The sequence below is a fragment of the Cebus imitator genome, unplaced genomic scaffold (assembly GCF_001604975.1).
Source record: "Cebus imitator isolate Cc_AM_T3 unplaced genomic scaffold, Cebus_imitator-1.0 Scaffold286, whole genome shotgun sequence".
In the NCBI taxonomy this organism is placed as follows: Eukaryota; Metazoa; Chordata; class Mammalia; order Primates; family Cebidae; genus Cebus; species Cebus imitator.
The window spans coordinates 9,283-36,644 of NW_016107601.1; the positions used below are offsets into that span (position 1 = coordinate 9,283).

The 27,362-nt window shown below is 39.2% G+C and overlaps 1 protein-coding gene across 1 annotated transcript in view; it reads left to right on the forward strand.

Annotated features, from left to right (window-relative positions):
* Nucleotides 1-3,997: 3,997 nt before the first annotated feature.
* The window catches only part of SRD5A2 (steroid 5 alpha-reductase 2), a 54,162-nt gene continuing 30,797 nt past the window's right edge, over nt 3,998-27,362 (forward strand). Inside the window, exon 1 of the mRNA XM_017501933.2 lies at nt 3,998-4,341. Coding sequence (XP_017357422.1) covers nt 4,061-4,341 — 281 coding nt within the window. The 5' untranslated portion in view covers nt 3,998-4,060. The remainder of the gene's footprint in view (nt 4,342-27,362) is intronic.

Below are 27,362 nucleotides of genomic sequence, written 5' to 3' on the forward strand. Positions count from 1 at the left end.
CCACAGCTGCCAGGGTGTGATGAAGGGGTGGCTTCAGCGATTCAAGACTGCTTTTGGACCTCTTTAGTGCCTCTTTCAGTGACACAAAGTTAAAAGCAGGTATTGCAACTGCTCACCTGAGTTTTGGTTCTTGTGAAGGAGCTTTGCTTGCATAGATGTTAAACTGGTATCCTTGTTAGGGGGACAATCAGTGGAGCTTTCTATTCCACCATCTTCCTCCACCTCCCATAGTACTATACATCACTTCTTTTGGCTACTTCTGATTTGTATCTTTTTGCTATAATAAAACTGTAGTCATAAGTATAGTGCTTTCCAGAGTTCTTTAATTTTTTTTTAAGTGAATTATCAAGCTTGAAGGGTTAGTGGGGATTCCTAAGTATGTAGCCAGCTGTTCAGAGTATAGGTAGCTTACATAACCTTGAACTTGCAGCTGATGTCTGAAGTAAAAGCAGTCTCATGGAGGACCATGTCCTTAACCTTTGAAGTCTGGCTTGACTCTAGTAGTTGTTGTCAAAATTTAATGTAACATGTCTACTAATTTTAGGAATGCTGGATGTTGTAAATGCTATATTCTTACTTGTCTAGATTTAGTTGACTTCCTTTAAACAGTGTTGGACTGTGTTAGGTTACTTATGAGTCAACTTGATCCTTTTGGGGATTGATTTTATGTTTTGTTAAGGAGATAGCTTTTATTCTACCTAATTCTAATATTCTACAGATTATTTCTACCACTAAACCATGACCATCTGGGATCTCCCAGCTAGCTGTTTCCTAGAAATTGTAAATGACTCTAACACAGCTTTCATGTGCAAACCAATTAATTCAGAGCTCATACATTGCACAACCACTTCCTTTATCAGGGCTTTACACCCTGGGCCACAATTATCCTGTCCTAATCAGCCAGGTCCAGGTAACCGAAAACTAAAGACAGCCCCTCTGCCCGGGAGCCTGCTAAAAGTATTCAAACTAGCTAATCCTAAGCCTGATTACCTTGTCATGCCCATTCCTTCCTGCATAAACCACAGTAAAGGCTCTTGCCCACCTTGTCCCCTCTCTCTGCCTGCCTCCTAACACTGGTGCTTCCCTATGTGGTCTTGGGTGGTGTGCTGTGTCTCCTATTTGTAGGGATCTGTTGATATAAACCTTTTTCTTCATGATAGTCATTTATGTGTCTGTGTACATTACCACACCTGATTAAAATAAATCCCAGATATCATTAAAACACATACAAAGAATAAGTACTGTATGACTCCACTTACGTAAAATTCAAAAGCAGACAAAACTAATTTTTGGTATTAGAAGTCAGGGTAGTTTATTTTATTTTATTTTTACTGGAAGGAGGATATAAGGAGGCAGGAGCACAGTTCCTGGTATGCTGATAATCTGTTTCTTGACCTAGGTGCAGCTTGCAAGAGTATGTTCAATTTTTGCAAATCAATCAAGCTGTATATTTATAATTTGGGCACTTCCTTCATGTGTGTAATACAGACAAGTTGCATTATTGGTTCTAATTTTCTACCTCCCCCTATATCCATGCCCCTTACCATGTAAATTCACAAATGTTCTCTCACTCGGTCTCTAGAATCCACCATATGACTTGATTTAGTCAATAAAATGTGTAAGAAGTAAAGGTGTGATTGCGCTTGGCCTGAGCCTCAAGAGGCCTTGTGTGTTTCTTCTACTCTTGTGCTTTTGTTATTAACATTATATAGACATGGTGGAACTAGCTCACTCATCCCAGGATGACAGCCTCAGCTAAGTCTCTCCATCCAAACACAGCCTGGAGCTGGGCTCTAAGTTGTTAGATAGATGAATAAGTGAACACTGTCAAGATAAGTCAAGCTCAGCCCAGATTTCTGACCCACAGTGAATCCACAGATGTGTAAACTGAAGATCACTGGTTTTATCAAGCTGACTGTTATAATAGTGGAGAAAAGTTCATGAGGACAAAAATTGGGCAGAGTTGGAAGAAAAGAGAGAACGAAATTGAGACAGAAGACATTTCATTTAAAAAAAAAATTCCGTTGAGCTGGGTTTGAAATATTGCACTGCTTGTTTTACTAATGCTGTATGGCATCATGAAATCTATAGTTTCCTGAGTCTATCAGCCAGCTTCCTAGGGAGGCTAAGGGGACTGAGGACAGGGAAGAGATAACACTCAGGAACGCAGGAGGATTTGCGTCCAAGTGGGTGGAGGGAAAGACAACTGGCTTTCGTTTTGAGTAGGGTTGGGTTTGAGATCTCTGAAGGACATGCAAGTGGAGTTTTCCAGCAGGGAGGAAATTCAGAGCTAAACCTCATGTCTTTGTTGGAGATCTAGATTTGGGCATCTTCAACAAGCAGGTTGTAGCTGAGGAAGCTGGGACTGGACTTGAAGTCAGTGCAAAAAAAGCTTGAAACAGCTGTGATGGCTAACACCTGGTTATTCCATGAAAAATGCTTCAGTCAATATGGGTGATTTGGAAGTGGTGATCAATTAAAAACTGAAGCATGATTAATATTAATTATAACTCAATGGGAATATAATAAACGTCTCTTGGTCAGCAAGCAGAGGATGTCCTGTAGCACTAAAGCATCACTGTATATCATGTGTGCCAAGAATCAGGAGATCCAAACTGGAGCAGATGAGGGACTGTGCCTGTCATTGGACAAGCTGGCCTGACCCAGCCGAAGTCGATGGGGGAAGTACTGAATGGGGCTTCTCGGAGGTGTGAGTGGAAGGGGAAGGAACGAGAGATCTTCAAAGTAAGGGAAGAGTGAAAAATGGGAAGGACTGGGATAGAGCCCGAAGTAGGGACCAGAGGAGAAAATAGAAATAAAGTAATCAAGGGAGATGGGACACGAAGATGGAAGAATGAGGTAAACAGCAGGTGGGAAGAGGAGGTCAACCCGGAAGTAGAAAGCCAGGTCGAAGAAAGAAGGGAGAGAAGAAAAGACGGGGTGGGAAACAGAGGAGGAGGCAGCCAAGAAGGCCTGGATGCTGAATCATAGAAGGGAAGAGGTCGGAGAAGGAGGGGCTGGAGGATAAGATAAAGGTGGGAAATGGAAGAGTGAAAGAATCATTTGGGTGTGTGATGGCTAGATAGGAGTTCAGAGAGCAGCGGGGTCGCCAGGCCACCACCTTATGGGCCACGGCCCATTGGCTGTAGGAGCTGGGAAAGGGCGTCCCAGGAAAGAAGCCCTAGACTTTAGCCTGAGTCTGCGCCACTCTGGGGGACCGAGACTGGATGGCAGGGGAGGACCGTCAGACAGAACCTCGACTTCTGGCCCCAATCTGTGCCTGATTGCCTGAGCTCAGCGGATGCTCCTATCTGACCCAGGCGGGCGGCTCAGGGACGCGTGCGGGGACGCAGAGAGAAACCGCTGAGGAATTAGGGCTGGGAGAGACTGGTACCTGCCTGGCGCGCGTGGTGGGGCAGAGCTGGCACTGATGCTAAGAGTGGCTAAGGAGCGCGGCGCCCCAGAGCAGAGGGGCTGGCAGACGCTCAAAGAGCCGGGATGGTTCAGGGTCCAAGGAAGGTCACAAGGTTGGGTAGGAGCTGTGGGGGAGTGAAGGTGCGTAAGGAACCGGAGGAGCTGGAAAGACCCTGGCTGTGGTGTTCCAGGGTGGGGCTGAGTGGCTACGGACTGCCCAGAGGGTGTGTGTTGGGGCGGGAGAACCACCCCAGCTGAATTGTCCCCGTGGGTTTTTCTTCCAGTGTCTTAGTGCCACACGTTGCAGCATCAGAAGTTAATAGCTGAGGAACAAGACATCGAAGGGCAGCCTAAGGCGGAGGTGAATGTAAAGCGCTGGAGAGGGCGGGCGCGCGGGCGCAGACACCTTGAGAAACTAAGGAGGCCTTCGTCCTCCCTGTCTCCGCTGGCTGAATCCCTGAGAAAGGGGTATTGCTGCGAAGCCAAGCCAGGGCTGGCCGCGCCGAGGTGGGAGGCAGGATGGAGGGGCGGGAGCCAAGGCCGAGGGGGGGCGGACATGGGGTGGTGTCTCGCGCTCCATAAAGGGGTTGCGGGGACCGCGCTCTCTTGTGCTAGGGCAGCGGCCACCGGCGGGGAAAGCGGCGCGATGGGGGTTCAGTGCCAACAGAGCCCAGTGCTGGTAGGCAGCGCCACTTTGGCCGCCTTCGGGGCACTGACCTTGTACTTCGCGAAGCCCGCCAGCTACGGGAAGCACACGGAGATCCTGACGCCCGCGGCTACCAGCCTGTCCGCCCGAGCCGCCTGGTTCCTGCAGGAGCTGCCCTCCTTCGTGGTGCCCGCGGGGATCCTCGCCCGTCAGCCGCTCTCCCTTTTCGGGCCACCTGGGCCGGTGCTTCTGGGCTTCTTCTGCTTACACTACTTCTACAGGTAGCGTTTTTCCCCTCGGGTCGCCAAGTGCAGCACACTGCCGGCTCCCGGCGTCCAGGAGCGCAGCGCGAAGCGCGCACCTAGGAACGCCAAGGAGGCAGCGCCGAGCGCTGCGAGGAACGCGGAGGGTACCTTGCGGGGCGCACCTGGCGGGGGCCGGGGCCGGGACTGGACTCTAGAGATTTGAGAAGCGGCGGCGGGGCAGACACCGCCTTCACTCCCCTGGGACCTCATCCCCTCTCAGCCACTCCAAATCCTCTAGCTGCTCCAGAAACAGAGGCGGCCCTGCGGGCGAGAGGCGAGAGGCGAGCTGGAAAGCTCAGACTGGGCAGAGCTGTTGGCTAGGACTGTTACTTAATCCGCGGTTACCTGTGGCATCTCGCGCCCCGCCCCGCTTCTCTTTCTTCCTTCACCTTTTCGTTGCCGGGTGGGGACAGGTTGGTTCTGGGATCTTGGGAGAGTCTTACGCGTTTGGCATCTCCCGCGGAAAACACAGCTCAGAAGTGCTCACAGATTTAGTCTTTTCGGGTCTATGAAGGAAGGTGGGCAGAGCCCAAATCCAGATTTCAAAGATGGTAAAGAGAATATATTGAGATCCCACTGACTTAATCAAGGGTCCCTGCTTCTTAGGCCCCTCCCAAAAGGGACCAAGCACACCACCAATTCATCTACCTTTCCAGTTTACCTGGGACCTGAATTGTAAGTGGGTGAAAGTTAACTTAGAGCTCAAGTGTTCTTCTAGATTTAAAAAAAAAAAAATCCGAGTTCAGGAGAACTTTACCTTCTGCTCTGGGAAGGAAAGACAGGAAAGAGACGGAGGAATGTCAGGTTCAAAGAAAAATTGTCCAGCCTCAGTAAAGTGTCATAGGGAAAGGGAAGAATGAACACGTTGCTGAATTGCCTTCCATGCCCAATCGTTTAGTAGCTATGATTTCACTTAACTCTATTGTAACCTTTTGAGGGATTATTTATTATGTCCACTTTACAAAGGAACTGAGGCTGGGTAAGGTTATGGGACTGAAAGAAGACAATACAGCTGGTGCCCACTAAGATTCAAATCTGAGCCTGTGAATCTCCGAGGTTTAAGACCTTTTAGCCATTTTAAGTAGGCAGATATTCCATGCAAGAAAAAAACAGATCCCATAAACAGAGAAAGGTTATCAAACAAAATCAAAACCTTGAAGAAGCACTGCCTTATTTTGAGCAGAAGATTCCTAGGGTCAAAAGATAAAAAAGTTTGGATTGGAAATTAGGATAAAGAATGCCTCTGGCATAATCTCTCTCATAAAGAAAAAGTGATGCCTCATTTCGAGAGAAGGTGTCAGAGACAAATTTCAATCTTTCTTAATTCACTCTTATCCTCTGAATCTTCTTTATTGGTCAAGATTTAATATTTATGCAATCTTAACTGAATTCTCACTCTTTTAAAAAGGCAAATATTGTCTATTGTCAAGCAATAAGAACTAAATTGATCTTTCCAACAAATATTTACTAAAAGTCTATTGTGAACAAGATTATTTTACACAGATTTTATTTTACTCAGATTTAGATGGTTTAATTTGCACAGAAAGAAGAATGTTGGATACAGGAGATAAGAGATTAGTTTTTTATTTCACTGATTTTTGAATAGACACTTGACAGAGAAATGTGATTTTTATCAACAATTATTTTTATCTTTAAATTAACTACTGTATGTTGGCAACATAAACAATATTTTTATGAGGTAATTTAATCTTAGAGTAATGATTAGTGTTTTATGACAATCCTATTAACATAATGTTTAGGCTTGTTTTTCAAATCAAAAGGCACTTTGCACAATAAATTATGACCAGTACATTTTAAAAAAAAAAACCAAAGGAGTAATTACACATAAAAGAAATATCTACATACCGTCCTTCTTTGGAAGAAACTTAGAAATATTAGTAAAGGTCTTGGAGATTGATTCTGCCTAAGGGAAATTGCCCACTAGAAGTACAACTCTGAATTACTTGTCCCTGAGGTATCAGGATATGATGTTTGTCTTTCCTGTTGTTTGAATTCTTTCTTTGAGGCCACTGAGGCATTTGATCTGTTGTTATTTTGAGTGCTTACTGGGTGTTACACTCTGTGCCAAACACTTCAAGTAAATTGTTCACTCATCCTCCTACCAAGCCATTTAGGTAGGCACTGGAGGTGCAGGTGGGAAACTGGAGCAAGAAAAGATTAAATAACTTACTTGCCCAAGGTCACGCAGTAAGGAGGAATCAGAGTTCAAACCCAGGCAGTATGAATCCAGATCTCAGGCTCTTCAGGTATGATAATAAACTCTTTTATACTTGTTGAGTAAATGAGACCTCATTCTTGCTTTTAAAAACTGTATGCTTAAAATTATTTAATTTTTTATTATAAAAATCATTTTTCCTAATGAAAAATGGAAAATCCAAAAAGCAGAAAATACTCATAATTACAGCATCTAAGTATATTAAATGTTAATGTTTTAGAAAATTTATTTTTTTTCACTTTATTATTCTTTTTAAAAAATATATATTTTTTTGCATTTTAGATTTTGGGGTACATGTGAAGAACATGCAAGATTGTTGCATAGTTACATACATGGCAATGTGGTTTGCTGCCTTCCTCCCCATCACCTCTATCTGGCATTTCTCCCCATGTTATCCCTCCCCAACTTCCCACCCCCTGCTGTCCCTCCCCTAGTTCCCTCCCACAGACCCCGGTGTGTGATGCTCCCCTCCCTGTGTCCATGTGTTCTCATTGTTCAACAACCGCCTATGAGTGCAAACATGGGGTGTTTGATTTTCTGTTCTTGTGTCAGTTTGTTGAGAATGATGGTTTCCAGGTTCATCCATGTCCCTATCTATCAAATCTTTTTTCTTAGTAGATTTTCACACATGCTTGTTATGTTGAACGTATGGTTTTTTGTTCCGTTTAATTACCTAACATTTTATAGTGAGTACTTTCCCACATTATCATAGATTTCTTAATATCTGCTGATTTCATCTAATATAAAAACAATAATTTACCTATACATTCATTTATAGTTGGGCATTTAATTTGTCTTGGGGTGGGGCTAGGTACATTGAAGCTGTGAGGTGCATTTATTGCATCTAAATTCTTTTCAAAAGCTAGGTCTGTTTTCTTAGTCAGGATTCCCAGAAGTGGCTCAAAAGTTATGAGCATTCTTTAGGGTCTTAATATTCACACATATCTGTTTTGAGGCTTAAAAAGTCATTTGACTTGATAATAAGGATGCATTAAGGAACAAGCATCAGGCTCTCTTGACTTTATCTTGTCCTGTGTGTTGCTATGACAGAGAATAAGATGGAGAGACAAGGAGGAAGGGTGGCTCAGGTTTGCCTCAGACTCTTTTGAAAAATGTCTATTGGGGACTGTTCAGAGCAGCAATATGTCCTATTGTATGGAAGTTAAAACTTGTTACATTTTTCTCAATACAAAGATGACACACAAGACTGTAGATTCCACAGGGTCAAAGGGTTTTCGTCTCACATCTTAATGGCTGTATCCCCAGTGTATACAAAGAGCTGGGACATAGTTGGTACTCACTAACATTTGTTGAATGCATGAATGAACTCTACTTACAACAACAGTACAGACAATTGTAGGAGAGCTAGCAGCAATTACTTGGGAATCATCATTGCTGAGATTGCATAGTTAGGTCAATTCAGATAACTTTCCTCCCTTCAGAATCTATTGTTGTGGCTGCTGGGTTGTTTAGCCACATGAAAATGACTGCTGCCTAAGCATATTGCCTAATCCCACTGCAAAAGTTATTTGAAGTCAAGAGTTATCTCACCTCTCGTTGGCTGTGATTACAGCTGTGGAATGACCCTTTGTCCAAGCTCTCTGATTGATTTTCGCTTTCACAAGAAGTCTTGGTGTCCCATACAGTGGTCAGTCATACCACTTATGCATGTGGTAGCTGATGTATTTTTCAAGACTTTGATGGGACTTTGATAACTGAATAAACAAGACACAAAGAAACATTTTTTTTTTCCTGAAAAAAGTGACTACATTGTGGAAAGGTTTTGGGCAGTGTAACTTTCGTGATTACATCTAGAAGCAGAGCATAATGCACACATTAGAGTCTGCTTTAATTCAGAGAGATATTCCCTAAGGTTTAGATGCTGAAACATTTTCTTAATTAGCCAAATAAAATCATGGCCTCAATAAAATGCCTTTTTGCTTTGTTGGTGAGTTCATTCTCCAGCAGAACTTCTCATCCTTCAAGATTCAGGTCAGGCATCATTTCCTCCAAGAAGCCTTGTCTGAGTCTTTTCTTGTTCCTAAATCCAGTTGTGATGCTGTTCCTTGGGCTTTCATAGTAGTCAGTGTGGCTTTCCTTGAGGCATTTCACATACTGGATCATAATTATCTGTTCTAAGGAAATGTAGTTCTCATCTGTCCCGCCTTGTCATTTTACAGAAGCAAAGCACAAAAGGTTGGGTCAGTTAGGGGCAAAGCAGGAGTTGGAAATTGAGTCTCCTCATGGGCCCCTGCCAATGTTTCTCTTATTTCATGAGAGGTGCAGGTGTCGCAACCATTCAGAAGTAATCAAACCTCACTAAGGAAACTACTCATTTGCTTAGAATCAGAATCAGAATTAATACCTAGATTGGAAACAACAGACAAATCTCTCCTCTTACAGATTAAGATAACAAAAGCCCAAACAAGATAAGAAATATTTCTGTGGTCACTTGATCATGTGTTAAGGATGTTCCTGAGGCATAATTTGGATCAATTAAGATTAACTGAAGGATTTTTTAGAATGAGAGTCAGCAAACATTTTCTGTAAAAAGCCAGGTCATGAACTGTATTGCAGCAACTCACCTCTACTGTTATAGCAGGAAAGCAGCTACAGACATTATATAAACAGATGAATGTGGTTGTATTCCAATAAAGCTTTATTTACAAAATCACACAGTGGGCCGTATTTGGCCTGTAGACCATAGTTTACCAATCCCTTTTTAAGAAAACTATGAATGGCATAGCTTTACATTCAGTGCCCTGGTAATCCTATAATAAAATTTGGTTAAATTCTATAGCAAAGCAGTGGGCGTATTTTAGAAAATTTCTGCTACATGTAAGTGGGGACTTGATAGTAAACATTGTTTTCTGAGAATTCTCGGGTTTCAAGTTTTTTGTTTGAACCCTTATGGGAAAATAGTAGGACTCTTGGAGTTTTCATTTTAAATGGAATGACATCATAAGCACATCTGAAAAATATATAGCTATGTTTGCCAAAAATATAAACCAGCTTTAGAGATCGTGACCATTTCACTTTAACCATATTGAAGAAATAACCAACTTCTTGTTCATTTAAAATCCAATTCAGCATCACTTAAAAAGAACAAACAAAATAAAGAATTACAATTGGAATTCATTGCAATTAGAATTCAAGGATTCAGACTGGCAAAGTGACATGTACCAAATTACATGGCAAGAAAGGGCAGAGTGGAGCTTGAAGGGCAGAGTGGAGCTTGAAGCCAACTCTGATCTTTATCAGAGTTCTACATGCTCAGAATTATGATAGATCTTATGGGAATCATAGGAGTACAATGCCTAGTGCTTGCCCTCTAAAAAGAAGGCAGGAAAGAACTTTCATCTCGTGCTTCTCACTCTTTCTGGTGTGAAACTTGGGTGGCAGCAATGTCAGTCTGAGAGTATCAGGCAGGTGGGAAAATGTAAACTGAGAGGGAAAGAGCCCTGGTTCGTATGGGCCACTGCCAGGAGCCCCCTGAGAGATCCAGGAATTAGGCAACTAGAGACCTATTACCACCCTTCATTGCTGGTAAAGCTGGTTTGTGGGAATGTGGCTTAGATTTTAGATCATGTGGGCCTCCTAACACTGTACCTTAGAAATACTTAGCTACAATCATGGCTGGGCAACCACAGGCCTCTCACAGTGGTGCCTGTTCTGAAAGGAGAGCAGAAGGACTGAGCTGTACGCATCCTTTGGCAGGTCCTGCTGTCAGATTTACCCATCAGGTAATTCATGTTTCCTTGCCTGAGAAGGAATGAGTGAGAGACAGTGGAAAGACTTGCAGTGATGCTCTAATGAAGGGCCCTCAGCCAGTTGGAGGGGGAGCATAAATATTTTTTGTTACTAGATAGAATGCAAAAGTTGTCTGCTTACTGAATTTGCCACAGCCTGGCAACTTATTTCTGGAACTTGGGGTACTTCCCGTTCTGCTGTTGACTCCCTGCCATGTATGGCAATAAGGACATTAAAGTCTGGATTCAAGTTGTTTAAAAAGTTTCTGTGCTCAACCCAGAAGCCTTTAACGAGACTCAGCTCAACATAGGAGCTCTAAATTTTAAAAACCTCTGAACTAGGGCCAACAGTGCAATTTGTCTTCCATTTGGTTAAAGAAGGGAGAGAAGGGAAACCAATATTTATTGAGCTCTGGGTGTTCCAGGCATTATATTACGTGCTTTACGTTGGTTATCTCATTTTGTCCTTGAGACAATCCCTGTTATTAGTGCTATTTTACAAGTGATTGCAGTGCAGAACATTGGTGGGGTGAGTGGCAGTGAGGATGGAAGACTTGACGTGGTCCTTGAAGAATGGCCTATTCCCAGATTTCTGGGTGGGGACGAGACATCTGTTGGGAAAAGGGGCCCATTTGGTAATCTGTGACTTAAATTTGTCTTATACTCTGTATACTCAGTCTTGAATTTCTCTCCACTTTTCGATTCCAAACATCTTCTGTAACTATGCTGTATTATCTAGTCCTACTACCCAAGTCTTAAATTAGAGTCAGGGCCATTTTCAAGTTTTTTTTCTTATATTTGCTCCATATGTTTGGAGCTATAACTTCTAGGATAATCCTAGAAGTTACTATGAAGAAAACAGGTTAATTTGCTTTTGATATTTTTTCTCTCTGACCATGAAACATCTCAAGATCTTTTTTTCATGTACAGATTCTGGTTCTCTCTTGCCTCTCTGCCTGTCCTGTTATATCAGCAGTATACAATCTTACAGAGTTATCTTTCAAAACTTAACTCTGTGTCTCATGCTCTTAGTCAATGTTCTTTACTTGCCAACAAATTTGTGATAAACAAGTCTAAGTTCCAGTGTATTGGGTTGTTTGTTTTCATGTTATTGAGGTTTAAAAGTTTTTAATATATTCTGGATAGAGATATTTTGCCAGGTATAAACTTAGCAAATATTTTCTCTCCATTTGTGGCTTTTCTTTTTTATTCTCTTAACTGTCTTTTGTTTTTTAAAATAATTTATTTTAGGTTCAAGGTTACATATGCAGTTTTGTTATACAGGTAAACTACATGTCTCAGGGGTTTGGTGTACAGATTATTTCATCACCCCAGTAATAAGCATAGTACCTAATAGGTATTTTTTTTGATCCTCACCCTCCTTCCATTCTCTACCCTCAAGTAGATCCCAATTCTGTTGTTCTTCTCATATCCATATGTACTTGGTGTTTAGCTCCCATTTATAAGTGAGGATATGCAGTCGGTTTTCTGTTTCTGTGTTAGTTTGCCAAAAATAATGGCCTGCAAAGGACATGATCTCATTTTTTATGGGTGCATAATATTCCATGGTGTATATGTACCACATTTTCTTTCTCCAGTCCACCATTGATGGATATTTAGGTTGGTTTCATGTCTTTGCTGTTGTGAATACTGCTGCAATGAGCATACATATGCAAGTCTCTTTATGGTAGAACAATATATATTTATTTGGGGATATACTCAATAATGGAATTGCTGAGTTGAGTGGTGATTCTGTTTTATATTATTTGAGAAATTCCCCCAGCAGTGTATAGGCATTCTATTTTCTCCACAACCTTTCCAACATTTATTATTTTTGACTTCTTAATAATAGCCATTCTGATTGATGTAAGATGGTATTTCATGGTGGTTTTGATTTGCAATTGATGCAGAGTATTTTTTCATATCCTTCTTGGCCACATATGTCTTTTTTGAAAAATATTTGTTTGTGTCCTTTGCCCACTTTTAATTGGATTGTTTGGTTTTGCTTGTGAATCAGTTTAAGTTCCTTATAGATGCTGGATATTAGATCTTTGTCAGATGCATAGTTTGCAGATATTTTTTTCCCTTTCTGTAGGTTGTATGTTTACTCTTGTGATAGTTTTTTTTTTTTTTCCTGTGCAGAAGTTCTTTAGTTTAATTAGGTCCTATTTGTCAATTTTTGATTATGTTGCAATTGCTTTTGGTGTCTTCATCATGAAGTCTTTGCCAGGGCCTATGTCTAGAATGGCATTTTCTAGGTTTTCTTCTAGGGTGTTTTAGTTTTAGGTTTCACACTGAAGTCTTTAGTTCATCTTGAGTTGATTTTTGTGTATGGTGTAAGGTAGAGGTCAAGTTTCAATTTTCTGCATATGGCTAGCCAGTTATCCCAGCACCAGTTTGAATAGGGAATCCTTTCCCCATTGGTTGTTTTTGTCAACTTTATTAAATATGAGATGTTTGTAGGTGTGCAGGATTGTTTCTGGGCTCTCCATCCTGTTCCGTTGGTCTATAGGCCTGTTTTTGTACCAGTGCCATGCTGTTTTGGTCATTGTAGCCTTGTAATGTAGTTTGAAGTCAAGTAATATGATGCCTCCAGCTTTGTTCTTTTTGATTAGGATTGCCTTGGCTAATTGGGCTCTTTTAGCATTGAATCTGTAAATTGATTTGAGCAGTATGGCCATTTTAACAATATTGATTCCATCCATGGAATATTTTTGAGCATGAAATGTTTTTTCTGTTTGTGTCATCTCTAATTTCTTTCAGCAATGTTTTGTAATTCTCATTGTAGAGATCTTTCGCCTCCCTGGTTAGTTGTATTCCTAGGTATTTTATTCTCTTTGTTGCAGCTGTAAATGGGATTGCACTCTTGATTTGGCTGTCAGTTTGGATGTTGTTGGTGTATAGACATGCTAGTTATTTTTATACATTGATTTTGTATCCTGAAACTTTGCTAAAGTTGTATATCAGACTGAGAAGCTTTGGGCAGAGCCTATATGGGATGTTTCAGGTGTAGAATTACATAATCTGCAAACAGGGATAGTTTAACCTCCTCTCTTCCTATTTAGATGCCTTTTATTTCTTTCTCTTACCAGATTGCTCTGGTAAGGATTTCCAGTACTACATTGAATAGGAGTGGTGAGAGGGTATCCTTATCTTGTTCTGGTTTTCAATGAGAATGCTTCCAGCTTTTGCCTATGCAGTATGATGTTAGCTGTGGGTTTGTCATTGATGGCTCTTGTTATTTTGAATGATGTTTCTTCAATGCCTCATTTGTTGAGCATTTTTAACATAATGAGATGTTTAATTTTATTGAAAACCTTTCCTGTATCTATTAAGATAATCATGCAGTTTTTGTTTTTATTTCTGTTTATCTTAATCACATTTATTGATTTGCATATGTTGACTCAACCTTGCATCCTGGGTATAAAGCCTGCTTGATTGTAGTTGATTAGCTTTTTGATGTCCTACCAGATTCAGTTTGCCAGTGTTTTGTTGAGGATCTTTGCCTTGATGTTTATTGGCCTGATGTTTTCTTTATTGTTGTGTCTCTGTTAGGTTTTAGTATCAGGATGATGCTGGCCTCATAGAATGAGCTGGGGAGGAGTCCTTCTTCTTCAATTTTTTGGAATAGTTTAAGTGGAAATGGTACCAGCTCTTCGTTACACATCTGGTAGAATTTGTCTTAACTGTCTTTTGAAAATAAGGAATTTTAAATTTTGATGAAGTCTTATTTTTTCCATTTTTCTTTGGCTTATGATGTCATATCTAAAATATCTTTGCCTTATCTAAGGTCACAGTGATTTTCTCTTATATTTTCTTCTAAAAGACTTGTAGTTTTAGGTTTTACTTTTAGGTCTATGATACATTTTGAATTAATTTTTAAAGTAGAATTACAGATGTGAATAAAAGATTTTTGTTTGTTTGTTTTGCATGTGGACAGCCAATTGTTTTTGTGCCATTTGTTGAAAATACTACTTTTTCTCCAATGAACTGCCTTTGCACCTTAACTTTAAAAGTAGGAAAATTATATGAACAGATACTTTGACAAAGAAAACATATGGCTGGCAAATAAGAACGTGAAAAGATCCTCATTATAAGTGATTAGGGTAAATGCAAATTAAATCACAATGGGGTATCACTATGTGTCTGATAGAATGGCTAAAATAAAAAATACTGAGCATACCTAGTGTTTGTGGGCATGTGGAATAACTGGAACTCGTGGGGATGTGGAAAAACTGGAACTCTCATAAATTGTTGATGGAAATTTAAATGACAACCACTTTGGGAAATTGTTTGCCAGTTTCTTAAAAAGTGAAACATATACTTATTACATACATATACCTATCATATAATCTAGCCATTGCATTTCTAGTTATTTTTCTAAGAAAACTAAAGGCATGTGTTCATAAAAATGATGGTAGCAGCAGCCCATCTGGGGTGGCTGCAATGGGAGAGGATTGGCTGGGGCGGCACACTCTGCAGAGCTGGCAGGGCTGGGAACAAGCATGAGCCCCACTGCCTACCAAGTTGATGGGGCAAAAGCCCAGTGCTCCTGGTAGAAGCTGTAGCTGCTAAGCCATGGTTTTGAACCCGGGCTTTCCTGTGCTCTCAGGGGCCTGGGAAGCCCTCCTGCCCCTGCAGGCTTGGAAATGCCTACTCCCACTCCTTGACCTCTCTCTGTTCTAGGTGCCTGCTCTGGGACAGAGCAAAGTTGTGGCTGAGCACATGTGCTGTTGCAGCCCAGCCTGGAGTACACATACTCAGGGCAGCATTGACACATCAGCCCCCTGCCTCCTTGGCGCCCTCCAGACTTTGGGTGCTGATGAACATGGGAGCGGGGGCAAGTAGGGGCTGAGGGTAGCTTGGCTCAGGTCTGCAGGGACCTCTTGGTATAAGCATGGATGGCATGTGGATGGTGGCAGAAGGCAGACAGGCTCCTGGGAAATAAGAAGCAGGTCCCAGGTGAAACCCCACCTTCAAGCCATGGATGGCCTAAAACCTAGGGGCTGGGCTATCAGTTCTGTGTGGAGTCAGTGGCCCAGAGTGACAATTTATGGTGATTTTTCTGAGCCTACTCATGGTTGCCCATGGACCAACCAGCATGCACTGCCTCCCTTCTGAGCCCATAAAAACTCTGGTCTCGGACAGACTTGGACAAAAGTCAGGACTACTATCTGTGGGAAGGGGCTACCTACTTTCAGTCTCACAAGAGCTGGTCTGTCACTCACTGAAGCTCCTCTCTGTCTTGCTCATCCTCCAGTTGTCTGCATACCTCATTCTTCCTGGATATGGGACAAGACCTCAGGACCTGCTGAATGGGGGTACTTAAAGAGCTGTAACACAAACAGGGCTGAAATATGCCCCCCTGCTTATCACATTGCAGGTAACAAGAAGGAGAGAAGAGCTGTGGCCCTTCAGGGAGCCCAGAACTAGGGGATCCCTGAGCCAGGACTATGACACCCTCTTTGGGGCTTTGTGGTTCCTGACATCTCCGTTTCTAGGCACCACCATGTTCTCCTCATCCAGATGTGAATGCCTACAGTGGAAGCCACTTGTGGTACATCTGGTCCAGCCACAGCCTCACATGGAGCAGGCACTCACTCACACACTCCTCATCATTCAGTGCCTGGCTCGCCCTTGACAGGTATGGGATCCAGGCCTGTAGCACAAGCCAAGTGCAGCCTGCTAGGCTGACTGGGCAGATTGAGCCCAGTGGGCATTAGCAATACTCAGGCAGAAGGCACCTCTGGCCACAGAGGTTTCCAGCTGGTGAAGTGACACACCAGGGTTCCTGTGACACAAAGACTTGTATACAAATGTTTGTAGTAGCTTTATTTGTAGAACCCCAAAACTAGAAAGAGTTCATGCTTTATGATTATGCTTATATAAAATTCTATGGTGACATAAAATACATCAGTGGTTTCCTGAGGACACAAGACGGACAAGAAGGTAGAACTACAAAGGGTATGAAGAACCTTTTGTTGTGATGGATATGTTCATTACTTTCATGTCACATGGCTTCATGGACATATATATATATATACACGCACACACTTATATATATATATGGCTACCAAATTGCACACTTTAAATATGTTCAGTTGACTGTATAGTAATTTACTTCAATAAAAATAAGAAAACTAGATATGCCTGTGAATAAATTATATATATACATATATATATATATATGGCCCTGTGTGACTGAGAATTGTTCAAACTTTCTGTGAAGTTAATTCAACAATGTTCAACAAGTGCTGAAAAATTGTTTCACTTTTTTGAGGATGTAGGAGGAGGGCCAGGAATTCTAATCAAGGGAAATAACCCAAAAGAAAGAAATCAGTCTACACAAAGTTATGGTGTTATTGTTCACGACTGTGAAACCCTGGAAGTTACCTAAATGCTTTACAACTGGGGATTGCTTGTAATCAATATGATTAAATTATCACATATACTTCAAAAATATTAATTTCATGGATTATATGTATGGAAATAAATATATGAAGCCATTTAGTTAAAGAGTAACACCTGAAGAGTACACTCTGAATTAATCTGTGTTGACAGGTATAATGAAAATTGACCATGACTGGAATATAAAGTGATGTAAATAGCTGATTCTTTAGGTTTATGTATTTTTTTGTAGTATTATTAAAGCATTTAATGATTTAACTATTATACCTAATAGAAGAAATAATGCTGTATTACAAGATTTTAAGATATACCTTACAAACTGACCATGCAATTAAATCTCAGCAGAGATATGACACCCCTTTAAGATGTTACTGCAATGAGAGATTTAGAAGTCATCCTTCATGTGTGAAATCTCCCCCACTGAGCTGCTATGACACCATTCACTTCTGAAATTTGTTATCTTTCCATTTCTTCTTTGCATCAAGATGTTGAAGATCCCTTAACATGTAATCATGTTACTGGGCAAAGTAGGTACGTTACCCAGCAAAGCAGTACCTGGCAAAGTACAAACTATTAACCTTTTAATATTTTGAATCTGAGAGAATCTCATCTCTTTCATCCTTAATCATGGTAATTTCTTGTTTTCTTACTTTTTTCCAGATATTTTTGACTAGAGCTTTAGAAATTTTATTGATGATCTCAGATCTAGATTTTATTTCATTGAGTTTCACTATTGATTTTGTTTTCATTTAATTGCTTTCTGTTTTGATCTTTATTATGTCATTTCTTATGCTTACTTTGAGTTTAATTTACTCTCCTTTTTCTATTTTCTTAAGTGGAAGTCAAGGTTATAAATGGAGACTTTCTTTTTCTTATAATACTGGCATTTATTGCTGTGAATTTCATCCTAAATACTGTTTCATGGTACCTCACAAATTCTGATATATTGTTTCCATTTTAATTTATTTCAAATATTTTAATTTATCTTTTGATTCATTCTCATATCCATGGGGCATTTAGAAGTGTGTTATTTTGTTTCCAAATATTTAGGAAATTTCCAGGTATATTCTGTATTCATTTCTAATTTAATTCCATTGTGGATAGAGAGCATACTTTATATGACATATGTCCTTATAAACCTATTGAATTTAAAACTTGTTTTATGGCCCAGAATTTGGTCTATCAATCATAATAATTGTTCTGTGTAAACATGAAAAGAATGTGTATACTGCTGAGAGGAGGAGTGTTCTAAAAATGTCCATAGGTTGTTTTGATTGTTAGTGTGCTTCAAATTTCTATGTCCTGATGATTTTCTCTCTACCTATTCTACTAATTATTGAGAGAAGAGTATTGAGATGTCTGATTAAAATTGTAGACTTGCCTTTTTCTCTTACAGTTCTATCAGTTTTTGCTTCATATATTTTGAAGGTCTATTGTTGTTTGCATAGACATTTGGAATTGTTATGCCCTCTTGATGAATTGATTCTTTTATCATGATGAAATAATCTTCTTTATTCTTGGTAATATTTTGCTTTGAAATCTATTTTTGTCAGATGTTAATGTAGCCACTACAGATTTCTTTTTACTAGGGTTAACATGGTACATGTATCTATGTTTTTTCCAGCATTTTACTTTTAATCTGTTTCTGTCTTTAGATTTAATATGTGTGTCTTGAAGGCGGCATACTGTTGAAGTTTTCTTTTCCCCTCTGCCATTCTGACAATTTCTGATTTTTAACTGAGACGTTAGAATGTTTACATTTAATGAGATTATTTATATAGTTTGGATTACGCCTGCAATCTTGCTATTTGTTTCCACCTGTGTCTCTGTTATTTGTTCCTATTTCCTATTAATATTCCATCTTTTGGATTGTTATTTTATTTCAATTTATATTGTTGTTGGTTTATTCATTGTAGCTCTTTCTTTTGTTCTTTTGTTAATTTGCTTAAAGTTTTATTGCATATATCTTAAATTTATCAGCCTACCTTAAGGTGATATTATACCACTTCAAGTATGGTATAAAAATCTGAAATAATATGTTTCCATTTCTTCCCTCTTGCCCTTATGTTATTATTGTTGTTTTACTTATATATTTGCTATAAAAGCATCAACTTATTACTATTATTTTTGTTTAAATAGTCAATTATCTTTTAAACAGTTTTAAATATAATAAAAAACTTACATGTTTACTTATGTGGTTGCCATATTTGATGTTTTTTATTTTTGAGGGTTGATTTATGTTTCTATGTGGTATCATTTTTCCTGTTACCCGAAATCAGATTTTGTATTTCTGAAAGTGTTTTTGTTTCTTCTTTGTTTTTGAAGATATAAAATTCCAGGGTATAGCATTACAGATTGACAGCTGCTTTCCTTCATTTACTTTAAAGATATTCCACTGTCATCTTGCTTGCATTGTTTCCAACAAGAAAACTGTTCTTGCCCTTATCCTTGTCCTCTGTACTTAACATGTCTTCTTTACTTTGCCTACTTTTAACATTTTTGTTTTATCACTGGTTTTGAGAAGCTTGATTACTATATTCCTTTGTGTATTTATATTTCTTATTCTGGGGTTCTTTAAACTTCTTGAATCTGTGAGTTTAAGGCTTTCATAAAAATTGGATGATTTTCATACACTATTCTTCATTCCTCCCCCACAACCCCCCATACCCTTCTCCTTTCTTTTATTCAGGAAAGTATCTATTAAACCTACATCTTTTTTTTTTTTTCCTCTGTGCTTCATTTGGGTAATTTATATTGCTATTCTTCAAGTTTATAATCTTTTATTCTACAGTGTCTTGTCTGTTGTTAATCCCATTTCTGGTATTTTTATCTCAGATATTGTAGTTAGAATTTTGGATTTTGTTCTTTGTTTCTATCTTTCGTGTTGCTACTTAATTTTGTAAACACATGGAATGCAGTTATAACAGCTGTTTTAATATTGCTAACTTAATATTTGTGTCATTCGGGCACACTTAGAGAGGAGTCAGGTGTGCTCTTTTACAAATCTCATTGCATTATTATTGAGGTCTTGGAAAGGCATTGAGCCTTCATTTTAGAAAAAGGGATTAGATACAGAGGGAATCACTATGCTTTCCCGAGGGAGGCACTTCTTTATTGCTTTTCCAGGAATGGGATAGGTATAGAGAAGATTTGATTCTAGAATTTATAAAATAATATTTTGGGGACTTTGAGTAATATTTTAGGGATGGCACCCATCCAGGCAACTAGATGGGTTGCTGCCTTTCTCTGCACAGCCCTTGGATACTGTATTTCCTGATCTTCTCCGTAAACTTGGTATCCAGTTTTTTTTTTTGTTTGTCTCCCTGCAGTTTTTTTTTTTTTTTTTTTTTTTTTTTTTTTTTTTTTTTTTTTTTTTTTTTTTTTTTTGTCTCTCTCCATTCTTGTAGAGAGACTGAGTAACAAAGTCTTGAAGTAATGTGTGACAAGCTCTGTAGGGCTACAGGATTATAGAGAGGCTACTCAGAGAGAGGGCAAGTGTATCAAGAAGAAAAGCAGATGCATAAAAGGAATGGGGAAAGGGGAGTAACAGGAGATGGGGAAAGAGATTGGAAGGAGATGCAACAGTAAAAAGAAGAAAAGTTGGGAAAGGAGAAAGGAGGCACAGCAAAAAAGATGGGAAAAGAAGAGAGAGTGCTGATGCAGGTTTTCCAGGGGTAAAGCATTGGGCAAAGCATTGAACAAGTTACACCCAAAGACCAGGAGCCTGAAATCAGGTGCCTGTTCTCAAAAAACAAGGACTTTTTAATAATCAGTGCTATTGCTCAGGATAGTTAAACAGAAATACAAAAAATACTAGAGAACTTCAGGGGAACTGTGAGATGTAGAGGGAAAATCAAGGGAAGAAGGACAAGAGACAGAGCCTCTAGACACCCTTAGACCATCTTTGTTTCAGGTTGATTGGTCAGAACTCTTTCCCTATCCCCACAGTCTATGTAGATGCTTACATCAAAGGCAGTGATTACTTGATAGATTTCTGAATAGCAGTAGCCACAAGGTGAAAAAAGAATGGAATATCCCATTAGTGGATATAGGGCCAGGTTTTCAGAAAGAGGTCATATATACTAATCATGTGTTGAAGATCCTGGAGCACCTGTCCAATTACCTACCTAAAATACTTCATTCCCACTGGTCAATGACTTTTTTTAAAAGAAGGGGGATTGGTGTGTGCGTAGATATTGTTAGGAATGTACAATTTTTAAAAAAACTGATGAAGTTCTATATGTACCCTCACAAACCACCCTGCTCTACTTAAATCCTAACAGTTCCTGGAGGAAACTGTGAGATTACTCTTCAGAGCTGAGTTTGGTGGTTGGGAGTGTGTTGCTTGGCTTTGTGTGTGTGTGTGTGTGTGTGTGTGTGTGTGTTAGTTTTTTACTTTTACTTATGTGTACTGATGTATTCATTACTAGAAAGTTCATAGTTAAATTTTTGTTGTGTTGAATAGACAAACATACCTGACTTGTTGACATAGATTCTAGGTGCTAACTTAACTAATCAATTCACCTTACTTTCATATCTTTACTTTCATTTGTCTCCTTTTTCTTTAAATTTTAGGCCATCTTGCAGCACTTTATACATCTTTGTAAATGGCCTTAATCTTTTTTTCCTTTTTTTTGGAGCAAATTGTGAATAACTAAAATAAAAATAAAATATAGATCAACATTCTTTGTTTTATGCAAATTTTATTCAAAGAATAAAGAGTTTTTTTTAAAAGAAAAATGGTAGGTTCTGGCATGACTCAGTTAAAATGTGATATCACTTAATAAGAAACGCTTTCTAAAAACAATTTATATTAGCCATCATTAAGAAACAGAGGGATGTCAAATGAGTTAAAGAGTGATTTCCAGGGCAATCTTTCTGGAAAGACACCTTAGGATTTTCTGCAGGGAGCTTAATTGTTTTTTTCTTGATTGAAATCCTGGAAAGGAAAACATCCAAGAAAACATTCCATTTTGGACTCGGCAGCAGGTCAAGCCAGAGTGGCAACATCTGGAGCCTGGAGATCAAACAGTTTGGGAGCTCAAACATTTAGGCAATAAAAGCTGATGGAAGCCAAAAATACCGGAGCCACGGGTATCTGGTGTCAAGGTAGCTGATGGGGGAGATCTGGCTATGGTAGTCGGGCTCAGCCATATGAACAACTTCGGAGGTAGGACTGAAGCTGTGTATTGGGTTGAAGCTTGTCTCTCCTAAATTCATGTTTTTTCTAGAACCTTAGACTATGACCTTATTTGGAAATGGGGTCTTTGTGATGTCATGCATTGCTTAACATCAGGGATGCATTCTGAGTAATGTGTTGTCAGGTGATTTCATTATTGTGCAAACATCAGAGTGTACTCACACAAACCTAGATGGTATAGTCTACTACACACCTAGACTATAGTATAGCTGATTGCTCCTAGGCTACAAACCTGTACAGCATGTTACTGTACTGAATACTATAGGTAATTAGGGCATAATAATCTTATGAAACCATAATTGTGTATGTAATCTGCCATTGACTAAAATATCATTATGATGCATGACTGTAGTTAAGATGAGGTCATATTGGATTAAGGTAGGTTCTAAATCCAGTGTGACTGGTGCCCTCATAAGAGGAGAGAAACAGACACAAATGAAGAGAAATACCAGGAAGATGGCCATCTGAAGACAGAGGCAAACAATGGAGTGATGCAATGACAAGCCAAGAAATGCCAAGGATTGCAGACCATTGCCAGAAGCTAGGAACACTCAAGGGAGGACTCCTCCCCAGAGCCTTTAGAGGAAGCATGGCTCTGCCAACCCCTTGATCTCCTACTTCCTGCATTCAGAACTGGAAGATATTAGCCATCATTAAGAAAAAGAGGGATGTGAGATAATACATTTCTGTTGATTTAAGCTACTCAGTCTGTGGCGATTTGTTATGGCAGCCTAGGAAATTAACACTAGGCACACTTCAGAGCAGGACAGGTCAAGGGATAGCCAAATAGATCTCTTGTTACCAGAATTATGTACAATGTCAGAGCAGTTCTTGATGTTTACCTGGCTATCTCTTGGCCAAAGGCTCTTTGTATTTTCCTACACTAAAGGTCTGGCCAAGTGGGGTTCAGATTCTCTTCAAGTATGGAAACTCCCCCCTGAATTTTATGTTTGCTGGCCTTCCAAGTAAGATTTCCATTTAAGAAAGTGCTCCATGGCTAAAAAGCTTTAAAATCCATTGGTATAGGCAGATTTAGACTTTGTATAGCTTAGTTTCTGAAGTCCTTCATTGTGCTGATCTGAAAGTGAGATAGCACTAGCTCTGTCTCTGATTGTTCAACCTCAGACTCTGTATCAGAAGGTCAGGCAGTACTGACTTGTGTCAGGCCTGGAGCAGGCTCTGGGAGGCTCCTTTCATAAGGAATTCCTTTTTGTTCAGGAGAATAGAGGAAGGTGGTCCTGTTTAGAAGCAATAACAGCCTTTGAGTTTGCTCTAGGGCAGTTCCAAAATTGAGTCCCCAAGGTGTTGTACTCTGGATTTCTAGGTCACAAGTATCCAGACCAGAGTTGGCCAGAATGGATTCTGGGTATGTGGGTGAATTTCCATTTCTCATCCACTTCTACTCCATCTCCAGTTTTTCATTCTCCATTTCTACTCCCTCAATACCAAAATTAAAACAAATCGTTGATTACTAGGTAGCTTTCACATTGAGTTTTTCCTATGTACAACCCTTGATAAACATTGGTCAAACAGACAATTAGAAGAAAAAAAATATGATTTTACTGAGTTAAGCCTTTTACTAGGTTTTGCAGTCCCATTTTTCTGCATAGATGTAGACTTTGGAAAAGCCAAAACATCTAAGCAATGCAGATTTAGACAAATTAATTAAATCTGCCACTGGTAGTCGTCATTATGTCATTGACTTTTAACCTGGCTGCACATTAAAATCATCTGGGGAACCCTTAAAAATGAATTCTGCTCAAAGTCGTGTGACCAAGATTATGATTAATTTGTCTTCAGGGTGATTCCTCCCCTTTAATATTTCTTTTTTCTTTTTTTGAAGTGGAGTCTTGCTCTGTTGCCCAGCCTGGAGTGCAGTGGTGTTATGTCAGCTCACTGCAATCTCTACCTTCCAGGTCTAAGCAATTCTCCCACCTCAGCCTCCCAAGTAGCTGGGATTACAGGCATCTGCCACTATGCCCAGCTAATTTTTGTGTTTTTAGTAAAAACAGTGTTTCACCATGTTGGCCAGGCCAGTCTCAAACTCCTGACCTCAGGTAATCTGCCCACCTCGGCCTCCCAAAATGCTGGGATTACAGGTGTGAGCCACTGCACCCAACCTCCTTTAATATTTCTGAAGCCATGCAGGTGATTTGCTTCTGCAGTCAGCAGTGTAATCTTCTGATGGTTGGACATGTTACTGCAATAGAGGAAAATGCTAGAGAGCAGAAACTCTGGAACCAGTGCCACCTGGACTGGAATCCCAACTCTGATCTCATAACTATGAACTTTGGGCTAATTTAATCTAATTGTGCCTCAGTTTCTTTCTCTATAAAAAGGAATAAAAATACCTATCTCCTAGGGTTGTTATAAAGATTAAATGAGTTAATATGGGCAAAGTACTTAGAACATTACCTGGAGCATAGTAAGCAATATATAAATATTAGTTGCCTGTTGTCCTTTGCTGACATTTCCCTTACTGGATGTCTGAACTGAAATTGATCTCAATGGCATAATATTACTCCAACAAGTTACATTAACTTTCTGTGACTGCTGTAAATTACCACAAAGTGGCTTAAAAAAAAATCTTATTCTTACTATTCTGAAGGCCAGAAGTCTAAAATCAATGTGTCATTAGGGTGACAATTCCTCTGGAAGCTCTGAAGGAAAATCTCCTTTTCTCTTTCAGCTTCTGGTGGCTATTGGCATTCCTTGGCTTGTGGTCATATCCCTCTTTGCTCCGTCCTCATATTACTTCCTCCTCTGTGTGCCTTTCTTCTCCTGGTCTTTCTTGTATAAGAATCATTGAGTGTTCATTTCCCTTTTGGAATTTGGGAAAAATTTCAGTAATCATTTGTTTAAATAAGCTTTTTGTCCTTTTGTCTTTTTGCTCTCCTAGAATCACCATAATGTATATATTCGTTCTCTTGATGGTGTCTCATGTGTCCCTTAGGCTTTCTTAAGTCTTTCATTCTTTTTTCTTTTGCACCTCTAACTGGATAATTTCAAACTTGTCTTTGATTTCACTGATTCCTTCTTAGGTTTGATAAGGTCTGTTTTTGAAGTTTTCTATTGATTTTTTCTTTCAGCAATTAGATTCTTCAGATTCAGAATTTGTTTGGTTCTTTTTATAGTTCCTACCTTTTTACTGAGTATCTCATTTTCAGTTATTACTTTCTTGATTTCCTTTGGTTGTTCATCTGTTTTCTCTGTAACTAATTAAACTTCTTTAAGATGAGAATTTTGAGTTCTTTGTCAGGCATCTCAAAGATCTCCACTTCATTAGGGTTGATTGCTGGAGATTTTTTTTTTCCTTTGATTGTGTCATGTTTCCCAGGTTTTTATTTTATTTTTTTTTTATGTCTTGTAGCTTTGCCTTGGTATTTGCACATTTGAAAAAATAGCTAATGGAGTGGTGTTATGGAGTCTCCCAGTCTTTATGGAGTGGTGTTAGCAGTTAAAGATGTTCACCAATCAGCCCAGCTAGAGGTTTGGAGAGCCTCTCATATAGCAAGCTGACTGCCTCTTTTCCTTTGTTCTTAGCTACCCCCATCAAACTATACTCATTCTGGCAGTGTTTTGGGTTGAGTGGAACAGAGACTAGCATCCTTCTGGCAATATACTAAAAGGCCAAGAGGTTGGAGACATACACCACTCCTCTCACTCTCTCCTTGGTGAGATGCCTAGGTTCTGCACTTTCTCCCAATTTCACAGAACTCTGCTTTCCTGTAACAATCTGTTTACCCCCTCTCCATTTTTGAGTTAACCCAGTGGTCCAAACTATGGTGGTACTGTCAATCTTCCATGTGAGGCAAGATAGAAACTGTCCCTTTGGACAATTTACTGAAAGGCTGGGATGCTAGATGGTCATCCACTTATCTCCCCCTCCTAATGAGAGAAGTGTGGGTTGAGGCAATATCCCTTGACATTGATCTATGTTGGCTTTGGGGAGAGGCTGACATAAGTAAAGTGTAATTGTTCTTCTTATCTGTTTTAATGTGGCTGTTCATCATTTTGTGCTCATCTAGGATACTTGAAACTTCTCATAAAAGTAGTCTCATAAAGGTATTTTGGTGTGTATATTATTGTTAGCTTGATGTTTCTGTGGAATAAGGAGGGGTGGGATTACTTATTCTACCATCTTGCTGATATCCCTCTCCTGAAGTGCAAAAGTTTTAACTTTTGATGAAGTCCAATTTATAAATTTTCCTTTTATGGATGGTGCTTTTGGTGTCAAGCCCAAGACCTCTTTGCTTAATCCTAGATAACTGAGTATTTTCTCCTGATTGAAAGGCTAATTTTCTTCCATTGAATTGCTTTTGCACCTTTATAAAAAAATTATTTAAGCCTATTTTTGTGGATTTCCTGGGTTCTATATTCTGTTTTGTCAATCTATGTGTCTATCTCTCTACCAGCAGCACATAGTCTTAATCACTGTAACTATTTAATATGTTAAGTCTGGTAGGATAATTTCTCTTCATTGTTTTTTTTCCAGTTATTTTAGTTATCTAAGTTCCTTTGACTTTCCATGTACTGATGGCCCCTGAAATTCAATGGTTCTACCTAAAAATTTTTGACTTTATAAAGGTGTGAAAGTAAAATGCATTCAGTAAAAACCATATTTTCAGTATACACACAACTGTTCTGTTTTTCACTTTTAGCACAGTACTATTCAATAAATTACATGACATATTCAACACTTTATTATAAAATAGGCTTTGTGCTAGATTATTTTGCCAGACTGTAGGTTAATGTAAGTGATCTGAGTAAGTTAAGGTAAGGCAAGGCTAAAATGTTATATTTGGTGGGTTAGGTGTATTAAATGTATTTTCAACTTGTGATATATTAAAAACAATGGTTTTATCAGGAGGAAATCTCATTGTAAGTTGAGGAGCATGCATAAGTTTTAGAATGTCTATATTTATAAAAAACTTTATGGGATTTAATAAGAATTGCATTGTCACTTTGGGGGATAATTAATATTATTACTATATTGAGTCTTTTAATCCATGACCATGACATGTCACCATGTTAAAGAGATCTTTTATTTTATTAATTCTTTGACATTTTCACTATAGAACTCTTGTACATGTTTGGTTAGGTTAACAACTAAATATGGTAGTTTGGGGGTCATTGTAAATTGTATAGTATTTTAAAATTTCAATGTCAACATATTCACTAGTAGCAAATAGAAATTTAATTGTATATTTTGTAACCTGCAAATTCACTGAAATAATTTATTAGGAGTGAGGGGTTTTTTCCATGTATTTTGGGGATTTTCCACATAGATAATCATGTTATTTGCAAATGACTTTTATTTCTTCTTTTCTAATCTGTAGGCTTAAATTCTTTTCTTACCTTATTACACTGACTACAATTTCTAGCACTTGGTTGAATAAAAGGA